This window comes from Clinocottus analis, unplaced genomic scaffold (assembly GCF_023055335.1).
Source record: "Clinocottus analis isolate CAN_PGR_092001 unplaced genomic scaffold, fCliAna1.0.p SCAF_20, whole genome shotgun sequence".
Classification (NCBI taxonomy): Eukaryota; Metazoa; Chordata; class Actinopteri; order Perciformes; family Cottidae; genus Clinocottus; species Clinocottus analis.
In genome coordinates, this window is record NW_027175932.1 from 9,021,496 (window position 1) to 9,033,406 (window position 11,911).

The 11,911-nt window shown below is 43.0% G+C and overlaps 1 protein-coding gene across 1 annotated transcript; it reads left to right on the top strand.

Annotated features, from left to right (window-relative positions):
- Window positions 1–442: 442 nt before the first annotated feature.
- On the top strand, window positions 443–11,624 carry tmem168a (transmembrane protein 168a). Its single transcript, XM_068585984.1, has 6 exons — window positions 443–498; window positions 1,050–1,993; window positions 2,194–2,469; window positions 4,202–4,344; window positions 7,458–7,735; window positions 9,820–11,624. Exons 2-6 carry the CDS (start codon window positions 1,160–1,162, stop codon window positions 10,368–10,370), a joined length of 2,082 nt encoding a protein of 693 aa, XP_068442085.1. The 5' UTR covers window positions 443–498; window positions 1,050–1,159; the 3' UTR covers window positions 10,371–11,624.
- The last annotated feature ends 287 nt before the right edge of the window (window positions 11,625–11,911 follow it).

An 11,911-nucleotide genomic window follows, 5' to 3' on the forward strand; every position in this document is an offset into this window, starting at 1 on the left:
ATGCAAATCAACCATGCAAAGTTATTACAGTATGATTTCCGAGACTGATTTTCAAATAGCTGCTGTTCATTATCACATTCTCCATGAACACTAAAACAAACTTAGATACAGCATAGTGAACTATTTCAACAAGCTTTTCTGCCAATTTATCAGATTCTGACTTATGTTTGTCCACATAGTCTCTTCATCCCATACAGCAGCTACTTTCTTCACACTTGACAAAACAAAGCAGGATGTAAACAAAATAGCCTCATCAAAAGATACACAAAGTTTCTTGAAGTGCATTATTGTTGGAAAAAGGTAGCGATTTTTCAGTTTCTACTGCTTAATGTGAAATGAAGTTGTCGGTGATTGGTGGTGTACGTCAGCTGTACTTTAATAAACGTATATTGAAAGCCCCAGCCTGAAAAGCGAAGCTCGATTGTTTTGATACTTGCGAGATGCCGTACTTCAGAATCCGGAAGCGTTGCTGCTGTCATCTAACTAAACAAACAACATGTAAGTAACATTTTGCCCATAAAGACTTTACGTGTTCATTTTTTTTACAGCACTTACTGTGCCGTTTATGTAAATGTCGCTACTTTTGTATTTTTTACAGTCAAAGAGACGGCATTAAAACGCATTAAAACGAGTTAGCTAAACAGGTAACGAGAAGTCAGCAGGGAAGCTATGCAAGTTAGCAAACTTCCCGACTGCAGTGCCACATCGTCACAAACTGACAGCAGGGCCTCAGACATTGCTTCATTTGCTCGATACGATGCTAAGCACGTTCATGAGTTTATCTCCACTATTTTGCTGTGTCATTGTGTTAACGTTCACCATATTATTATAATGTAGTCTATCAAATCATAGAGCTTATTTTATTTCTTCCTATCAAGCCATTGCAGAAGGTCAAGAATATGTAAACTGCCTACAGAACGACAATTAATCTAACATTAGCGTTAACTATGAGTGTTTAATGTAATGTACTAATTCGTCTAGGAGGTGTGACATTTAAAGTTAAAGCTACTTTGTAACTTTAGTAACTCTGCTTTTTGGATTGTCCACAGGGGCTGATTTTGGATGATGTCATTAAGAGGCGTAGTCCTCCATATGCAAGTCTAGAGAAGGTGACTGGAAGAACTTTACTGTATTTGGTTAAGCTTTTTTTAAATCAGCCATGGCTCGGGAGGAAGAGGAAGAGGTGCTGACCGTCACTGAACCCAAGGAGGTGGACATGTTTACATCTGTGCGCTGCCTGGGTTACCTGTCCAGCATCAACCTCCTTGTGGCGGTTTGCGTAGGCATGTACGTGCGCTGGGAGGTGACAGGCGAAGCAATGATCCTGGTCATCTTCATCCTCGGCCTCTTTGTCCTGGGGATTGCCAGCATCCTCCATTACTATTTTTCTATGAAGAAAGCGAGTCTCAGCTTGTTCCATCTGTGGTTTGGCTTCTTGCTCGGCCTCCTCTGCTTCCTCAACAGCTCCAGCTTGAAATCAAATGTCAAAGAACTGGTCGCCAACTATCTCCTGTTGGCCAGCATAATCATGAAAACAATGTGGGCTTTAACTGAGCGAATATGCAGCTCCATCCGCTACAAACCCACCTTGCTCACATCAACTGAGCTACTGGAGCTCCTGGGATTTGGCATTGCCAGCACGACCATGCTTCTTCACAAGTCGGCGGCCATTATAGGTTTGGTAGCGGCCCTGGGGGTTCTCATTGTGGACTTGAGGATGAAATCCCTCCTGGCTTTGCCTAACCTGGTCAGTTTTGCCTTGGTCACCTCTCTGGTGTTTTTCCAGGCCTTAGGCATCACAGCCAACCCTTATGCTTTAGGCTGCTACCTAGGCAGGTTGCTGTGTGAGCCTGTGTTGGATGTGTACTTCAGCGGGCTCGGGCCTACCGAGCGCTGGATACCAGTGCTATCCATGGGGAGGGTGTGGAGGAGGCTGTCCCTGCTGCCGCTGAGTCTGACTGAGCTGGCCTTCTTTGTCCTGGCTGCCTTAAAGGTACACTCTGCACTTTTGCACAAATTGACAAGTCCATTATGTGAGTGTTTAGAACTATCGTTTGACTTTCAATCTCAATAACTTTGTACAATTTGTAACCCTTAATGCCACAGTATTTATGAATAATGATACAGTGTTCTGTATGACTCCGTTTGAAATGTGGAGTCTGTGTTTTGTCTCTTTTCTCTTGCCTTACATAGCTTGGCGACTTGGAGCTCTGGTATCTGGTGATTCCAGGCTTCTGTCTGTTTGGCGTTTTCTGGTTCATCTGCCACGTAATTCTGCTGATGACAATATGGGGCTTCCACACTAAGTTGAGTGACTGTCAGAAAGCTTGGCATACTCAGCGATCCAGAAGCCGGAGTCTCAACCAAGTCATGGCCTCCAGGGGCATCCGACACTTCTGCCTCATTTCAGAGCGGCTGGTGTTCTTTAGTATGCTGTCAACGGTCATACTGGGAGCCGTTTCCTGGCAGGTAGGAGACACAAGAGAATACTACTACTTTAACTCATATCAGAAATGTTATTACCATAAGAAACTATTACAGGAAAGTTTGCGAAGCTTCAATAGATAATTTAGTACAATAAGGTATTTCATTCTAGTCATGTTTTGTAGTCACATCTCTTGGGTGCATTTAGCAAGTCAGAATCTTTTATAGAAAGTCTTTCATAGAAAACCTCATAGATCATGGTGAGGGTCACGTTGTCTTCCTCTTACAGCTATAGCACTTTAAGTTTCATGCAAAGGGCTCTATAAACATATAATTTACCCCATGTTATAAACTATGAGGAGAGATGCCAGTGGCACTCTGTAGTTAGTAGTTGCTCCCCAAGCAGAGGCACTTCTGCTCTCATGCAGAACCAATTTAATTAGCACTTTAATATCCCTATCTACTTGAATAAAGAGCAGCAATAACTTATTTAGCCTTATTAGACGTTTACCTTGTCAGAGCCTCATGGGCCCAAGTCCTAATTTGAAATCTGCACATTGTTGATGTCAGTTGCAAATTTGCCTGAGTAAGTGGGCTGTCTGCACTCATATACCAGTTTGTGTTTAGCTCCTATGTGTTGTTTTTGATTGTTTTACAGCTTTTTATTTACCTTTTGCTGTTGGAATACAGTAATAATATATATAGCCAACCACTTAAATCCATGTAACGCTTATTCACACGCACAATAACAACATCGTTGGTACAATCTAATGCAGTCTCAGCATTAACTACAGACCTTGAAGCTAGCAAATGATGTGTGTGTGTGTGTGCGTGTGTTTATAATGCATTGATATTGTATGTATTATATGTGCCTTTCAAAAGTCTCTGTGGAAATGCATCTAAAAGTGTAGATTGACTGACTGGAAAATTGAACACTGCCTTTCTGCAATTGTATCAAAATGACTTTCCTAATTATCAGTCAGCTTGGTAGTGCATTGCTGTTTATTGCAGAGCTCCTCGTGAGCATCCCCCTACTCCCATAGCTTGAGGTCGACTTCTGCAAACCAATTCTCAATCTGTGAGAACTGAACCACTGCTCCATTTACCTTTTTTTATTTTAAATTCCTCCCTTTCTACTATATTGTGCTTTCTCTGCTTTTAATACTATGTTCAGTTGTTGCCGAATAGTATTTAACATTTAAGCCGTAAACAACTTCATAAAAGTTCAATGAATGAGTGTAACCCATTTTTCACTCTAGGCTGTAGATTATGCAAACTCGAGTGTGGTTCCACTTAGCCATGCACGTATTGATTTGCATTTTTGGATTCATTGCCATGCTATGAAATCAGAGTAGCTTTTTGAGGATGCCGTATTGCATTGCATCGCATACCAACACAGTAACTCCAGAAAGTGATTGGCCTGAGTATTTGAGTGTATGTGCAAGAATTGTGCAATTTTGTATGAGGCAAGTTGACTTTTAAGCTTCAAAAGCTAAAGAGTAAAAACTACACGACTGAATGTGCAGGCTTGTACACAACATTAAATATTGTGTTTTGGCTGTACCTTTTGTGATGTATGTTTAGGCTGCTGTCATATACGCATCTTGCCTTCATTTATTTAGGTCCTGTCATGTTTTGTCCTGCTGTAATAACACTGTCAGTCCCGTAATGTATAACTGTCGTGCAAAGTGTCACTGCCAATTAGCTGGGCCTGTTTGCTTTGGTACGAGCGGTAAGTGATGAATGAAAGTGACTCTGATTCCTTTGCTTCTTGCAGCCCTCCAACGGCCTCTTTCTCTGCGCTCTGCTTGTGGTGCTGCCTTTGGAGTCGCTCACCCACGGCTTGTTTCACGAGCTCGGCAGCTGCCTGGGGGGAACCTGTGTTGGCTACGCCTTGGTCATACCTACTGCTTACTGCAGGTACTGAAGAGAGAAGTAACACAGAAAAACAAGATGCAGGCAGACTTATGCAGACAAACTTGCATAGATGTCCGGGTGCCTGAATAGCTTTATTCATTATTCCATGAGATGTTTTTTTTTTGTGTGTACAACAATTTAGCATAATAGGTAATGTCGTTTAAAATGTCTTGTTTTGTCACAGTAAAACCCAGATATTACATTTATAATGATAACAAAACTGGTCTGTTGGGGCTTAATAATCACTATCTTGAGTTTGAGTCTTTGTTAAATGCCATCCAATATCTCTATTTTTTACAGTAGAAGCAGAAATCCATACGTTTTTTTTCTCTTTAACTTGTAAAATCCCAAGAAGTATATTATTACATAAGGAAAAGGAAAGAAAAAAACGCCAACAAATTGCATCAATGATTAATCGATTTATCAAAATGTTCTGCCCATAAACTACTTTATCTATTTATTTTTTCATCCCTACTGTCAATTGACTAAATGAGTCAATGTTTCAGATGACCTGACTCATGCAACACAGACTACACAGCAACCAAACGCACCTCATTTACAGATAAACATTTGCCCCATGTTGAAGCCGATTCTTGGCATCAGAGGCGCGGGTAAATACGATCGCTCATTCAACTCCCTCCTCGGTTAACACAAAACCAACTGGATAAATAGGCCAATAACTATGCATAAACATGCCGCTAATGTTTGGGCCCTTAAGGGATCAACCCAGTGCGCCCTCCGCAGAATACCAAGTTGTTCAGCTGGAGCAGTTAGCCATTAGCTGCTGCTGCCTCTCCCAGCGCCCTTTTAGTTGGCCAAGTGCTTTTTTCTTCTTTTTTTTTTATTCAATCGCCTGCATAGTTTTGATGATGCCGACACATCTCCTCCTCCTAAGCAGCGAGAGCTATGAGCCATAAGTTATACATGAGTGTTTCCATCCAGCCATTGGAGGTTTTTTTTGGCAAGTGTGCATATATCTATATGACCACTCTGTGAATATTGAACCTTTTTAGCTGATGGTTAGCGCTCGCATTTAGAAGGGGACGCCAGCCGTAATGTTTAACTCCCCAGGTGGTTTTTGGATGCAGGCCCATGTCCTGTTGGGGCGATAGACGCTCTGTATGCAGGGTCCATTGGAGGACTGTGAGCATGATGGGAATGAGCTGAGCTGGGGATGGGCTGTTTGATGGCTGCAGATCATGTTTTCACAACGACAAGAGACCCACAGGGAGATTAGAGAGATGAGGGTGAGACTGGGAGGTGTGCTGTCTAAAACAGGAAGGGTGAGATGACGGGGTTGCGGGGGGGGGGGGGGGGGACTGAGGTTGTAAACAGTGAGAAGGGATGGTGGTAAAATACGAAAAGGGACAGACGGAGCAAAGAAAGGGGAGGAATTGCGAGAAAGGGGAAGGAGGGTTGGTGCTCTGAGAGAGCTGTGGAGAAAAGGACATGATGAAAGAGAGAGTGTGTAACTGAGGAAGATGTGGTTTGAATTCTCAAACTACAAGCCTTCGCTCCCCTGGGCGCCATGAGATGTGAGAAGATTAGATGGGTTTAGGTGAACGGTGAGCTTGGAATGCAAAGGTTGCAGCGTGACCATGTCAGTGTTTCCCCTCTCGTATTATTAGAGGGGCGGCACGCATATCGAGAGGCTCTGCAAATATCCTTCCAAAAGCCTGAAAAATGCACTGCGGTGACAAAGCCTACACACTTTGTGGTTGTCATTAAAATAAATGAATACCTTGTTTCCACCATGTCAGTGTTTATCAAACTGGGGCAGGCTTTATTACAGGTGTGGCACAAGAGGAAATGCCGATTTTAAATGTTTACCGTATGCCGTTCATAGGTTAATCGGCTACTCAGCAATTCTTGACATTTTGCCAAAGACAGATCTTTACGAGATCTCCGTGAGGTTGTTTTTTTCTGCTGTTGCGTCTCTCGTCAGCAGACAGATCTAAGCTCCACATTGAGCATGACTTCAAATCAACAACCTTGTTTTAAAAATATTTGTAGAGGAAAGCAGCTCCTGCAGCCACTAATACTGATACAACCTGATGGTACCACTATGTAATACTGTGAGGTACCACTATGTATTACCGTGGGGTACCACTATGTAATACCGTGGGGTTACCACTATGTAGTACCGTGAGGTACCACTATGTAATACTGTGAGATACCACTATGTAGTACTGTGAGGTACCACTATGTAATACTGTGAGGTACCATTATGTAATACTGTGGTGTACCACTATGTAGTATGTCCGTCCCTACCCCTCCCTGAAGCTGTAAACCTAGACAAAACACCGCATATGTAGTATATATTTCTTAATTTTTTAGCAGACACAGAACATGGAAAGTTAGGAAAGAGGCCTCTGCATTTACATAAAGACAAACTTCCACCTGCGTTTCTCAAGGTGAGGTTGAAGGTGATAACGGGCAGAGAGCATAATGTGATGGCAGAGTTATGCAGATGTCTGGAAGAGTGACGAATGGCTTTGCCATCCGCTCGGCCATGAATAACATCAAGTCTATTGACGGGAGGGAAATGTATGGCTGCCATGAGTAGATGCTAGTCTTGACTTTGCGCGTGCGTGCGCGACCTCTCGGTTATCATCCACTTGTTATTATCAGTCGCGCACACACTTTTATACAAATCACTTTTCCACTCAACTATTTTTAACCTCTGTTCCCATTCTGGTTTCTTGTCACCCTGCTCATTTCCCCTGCATATCCCTTCATCTTTTTTTTATTTTTTTTTGTTGCCATTTTCTTACGTCCTTTTTATTCTTGACTTCCTTTACTTCCCTGAGGCTAATGTCATTTCCTTCAGCAGTGATCCACCACACCTACCTCTTCCATCTCCTCTCATCCTTCTGATTTGTCTTCTCTCTACCCGCTGACGCCGACTGCTACTCCTCCGCTCTCTGTCTCGTCTTCTCAGTGTGTCAAACTATCAACTTCTCACTCATTCACAGCTCTGTTTGCTTGCGCCCCATCTGTCTGCTTTTGACAAGCCACCTAACTTGAGTCTCTCTCTTTCTCGAAGATTTTTTTTGAAAAAAAAGATCAAAATCAGAGTATTTTCTCACATGCTCTTATCTCTCTCTTCCATCCAGCGCCGATGGCCAGCCCACTCTCCTCCCACCTGAGCAGGTACAACAGCTGAACATGCGCTCTACGGGTATGCTGAACAACGTGCAGCGCCTCTTCTCCCACCACATGATCCAGACGTTTGGTTGCGACTACCACACCAGCGGCGTTACTCTGGAGGCCTTGCAGTCCAAGCTACGCAGCTTCTTGGAGCTTCGCACGGAAGACGGGCCCCGTCACGACACCTATCTGATTTTCTACAGTGGGCATACATACAAAGGCACCGGTGCTTGGGCTCTGACTGGTAAGAGCACCACTTTGTTGTTACTTTTACTTTGGCTTCTTGGGAAATGATCAGTCGTCACAGTGAAGTCTCTTATTCGCCCACTCAATTTCTGTGGATGTACACTTGAAACTTAGACATGGGATTTTCATGCCTATTTCAGCAGAATGTTATTTCATTTGTCTACAATACTACCATTCGGGTCAGGGCATTTTTAATTATGTAGCATATTTCATGTACTGATTATAGCGACTATAAGGAACAAGATATGAGCACTTACCTTCCAAAATACATTGAACAAACCATTCTACTCTTCAAACGACATTTCTATCACCGGTAGAGTTGACCTATTATTCCAGAGACTGATTCTAGAAAGGAAATTAAGGTTTGGTTAAAATATATAATTGCATTTCGAGTCAGGTGCAACAGCCGAACATCACATGTTGAGATTGAGTATCTGTGAAAAAAGTAATTGGCAAGTGAGCCGAGAAGTCAAAAGCAAGCTATAAGTATAATAACAACAGGGTCACGTTGAAATTGTTCGTTGGCTAGGTCTTGTGTCTTGTTTTTGTCTGACCATTTGATTTGATTGCTGTTGAGATGCAATGGGAGTTTCAGAAAATGTAACGCGATGATGACCTAGCTTTTAATTCACTCAGGAAGATGAGCACAGTGACGTTGACTTTTACATAAAGCAAGAATCATTTATTTTGGCATTTGCTGTTTCATTTTTTTCTTTTCAAAGCGCCCCTGCAGGATGCTAAGAGCATCAGTCGCTCAGATCATTTGATGTTTTTGTCAACATGATAAAGATTCAATCTTCACAATGAAAAGTGTGTTGGATATCTCTTATCTCTTTAAAGTTGGCTTAGCGTAATCACAAATTAACAGCCAGTAATTGCTGAAGACTTCATGACAACAATAACACAAAAGAAGCCGTCGTGTCAGAAGGCATCAGGTCGATCTGGTATTCTCTCTGCTGCCTCAATTTTCATTCCAGTCCGATTTCCATTCATTTCTTCTTCTCTGTTAATCAGAGTGCAATATGCAGGGATCGGATGAGTAAGCCAAAAGAGTTGAGAATCGCTGTGAAAGACAGCAGTTTGGTTCTGTGACGGGTTCAGCCGCTCTGCTGTGACACTCCCTCAACAGAAATGAGAATCGCAGCATGTTAACAGCGCGTCAGCTCAAGCGCCTCTGTTCAGAGATTACTTGGCGCATTCTCTCTGCGTGTCGCTGCAAACAAGGGTGGGAAAAAAAAAAAAGTCCCCATTCAAAAGATAATCACTTCCCTCTGTCACCATCCTGAATGGACCTTTTTCAGTCGGTGTTCAGTGGATAATTGTACACGTTCTGGAAGAAGTGGGCTTGTTTTGGCAGAAATCCGAATTGCGAAAAGTTGCAGATTTCAAGTCCTATTAACACCACAATTATAAAAAGTTTATGTGACAGTGTTGTTCAGTCTAAAATTACGCAGGGATTCATGGAAGAACTAGTTTGGCTTTACTCTGTTTATCACGGTGGATCTGCACCTGCAAATTGCTTTAGTAATGCAATAGAAGTGTCTCTAAATCGGCTTGTTTTTTAGAGATGTGGAAGCAGAGCAATTTCATACCCAGATATAAATCAGTCCTGTGTGGAGTTGCTCTGTGGCCAACACTAGGAGTCGTTTTTCTCCTTGGCTCCTATTTACCTAAATTGCACTTTACTACAGTCAATGATGGTATTGAGGTAATAATTCGGTACGTCTGCTGCCGAGGTACCACACAGCTCTCCTGTTCCTACTCTGCCATCTGGAAAATAGGCATCCTCGTACAATTCGTGGGGTTGTGATGACAGCAGTCAGACAGGCCGTCCCTCAAGTGGAAGTTGACAGGTCTGAGCGCTGCAAATCCACAGTACAGTGTCCATCAACGTCCTTGAACACAACACTGGTTCAATAACCATCACTGGTAATCTCTATAAGTGACTTTGGTGACTGTAGTTTTCGCTCAGTAAAATGCAAATTATATGTACTTCAAGAAAACCTTTTTAATGTTCAAATGACACTAACATGATCGATGTTTTATTATTCTTTGCTCCTCCTCTTTCCTCCTCTCCTGCAGGAGGTGAGAGCCTCCCCCTGGCCCAGCTGCTGGACTTGTGGAAGGAGAGGAACGCGGGCCACTTCTCCCGTCTCATCCTCGTCCTGGATACTGAAAACTCTCTCCCGTGGGTGAAGGAGATCCGCAGGATGGACGGCATCTATGTCGCCGTGCAGGGGGCGGAGCTGTCCGCCATCAGGGTGGACCCAGAGGCGGGAGACACCCCCCTCCTCGGGGACTTCACGTCGGAATGGGTGGAGTTCAACTGCAACCCGGACTGCGACACCCAGTGGTCGGAGAAGGGACGGACCGTGACGGCCGCGTATGGCGTGTCCAAGCGCTGGAGCGACTACACGCTTCACCTGCCCACTGGAAGTGACGTGGCCAAGCATTGGAAGACCCACTTTCCCAGGGCTACGTATCCCATGGTGCACCTCTCCAACTGGTGCTGTGGCCTCAACCTGTTCTGGTTGTGCAGCGTGTTCCTGCGCTGCTTCCGGAGGTGTAAGCTGGCGTGGTTCCCACCAGCTGTACTGGACACTGGGCAGGGCATTAAACTGGTGCACTCTTAGATAACGACAGATATTGACGTGTACAGTTTGACGCTGGTTGCTTTTTTTGTTTTAGCAGCTGGGTACGAGGTGTTTATAGGACAAATTATACTCGTGAACCTACAATACAGAAACATGCACATGAGTTTTACTTCATGAGTACATGTGGTCTTTTGTCAGAAAGGTTATTCAACTTCCAAATACATTTTTGCATTAAGTTTAATTGCTATGATCCAGAGACATTGTGCTGGTAACATAATATCAAAACATAGACTCAACAGTATATTGTGTAACCCAAAATAAGGGAATGAAAATCGACAAAAAGCATTCTTTTTTTGTTATGGTTCGAGAAATTGCATTTATGGTGAATTTAACAATATTTAGTATGTGGCTGTGGTTTCTTAATATATGATGAAGGTAAACGACCAAATTGTGTGTATTTGTATAAATATATTATATTTTGGGGCTGTGATATATCTTTTTGGATACTATTTTGCCATTACTGCATTATTTTTTTTTTTGTGGAAAAGTTTCTGGTTATCTCTTTTGTTACAAAGTGTAATGATTTTCATCGGTGTCTCAAAGTGCCTCGAAGATGGATTTGGGGTGATCTTTATTACGGTTGCCTTATTTTTTTTTTTACATATAAATGTGTGTATAGTTCATATACTGCTTATATCTGAGGATTTGAAAGTAATTGACTTAAACTGTGTGAGAGGGGAGGAACTCAACAGGACAGACGAACAATGACCTTGGTGACCTTCTGGTTACGCGACGGTATCACCAAGCAGCCAACCTGAGACTCTTTCCCTCATCACTTTCAAACCTTCCAGATATGCATTTCTTCCTGAACTGAACAAAGACCTGGACTGAAGGCTGTATAATATCTCTAGATGTTGTCGCTGCACTGTGCCTCATGCTGGTCATTTACACAAATTAATTCAAGTTGAAGTCATTCGCGCTGCATAAATACAGCACATTCAAGTCTTCGAGCTGTCGTCCTTGCCACGCTTCTTAAAAGGGGCTTGTCGTGAATTCAAGACGCTCCCAATGCTTTTTTTATTGGTGCACTGACCTTAAGAACTCCTGTTGACGATCCTTTAGTTTCTACTTTATTTGCAGTCTTCCTCCTACACAACCATAAACCCCGGAGTGGATTGCTGCCTTAATGGTGTCAAGTGTCGCTTTCCACACGTTAAATCCCCTTGTGCCTCTACTTGAGTTATGCCTGACGATGTCAAAATGAAACTTGGATAATAAAGTGATTCAACTTTGCTGCCTGATTTAGTTGTATGAGAAATGTAGGGGGCGGAGTACGATGCATTTGGGTTTGATTACATGGAAGGGGAAAAATCAATAAATGAGAAAAGGAAGGAGAAAGTGAGACATGGCTGGTAGACAATCAGCGAGGCTCATTTAACACGGCTGGATTTACAGACGCTGAACAAATACAGACTCTGCTCTGTGGAAACGCGCAGCATCGCCTGGCAAATGTTAGGATTGTGAGCTGAAGGAAAAATGAAACAATACGTGACACGGTATCTCTGAGGGATTTGCTCGCT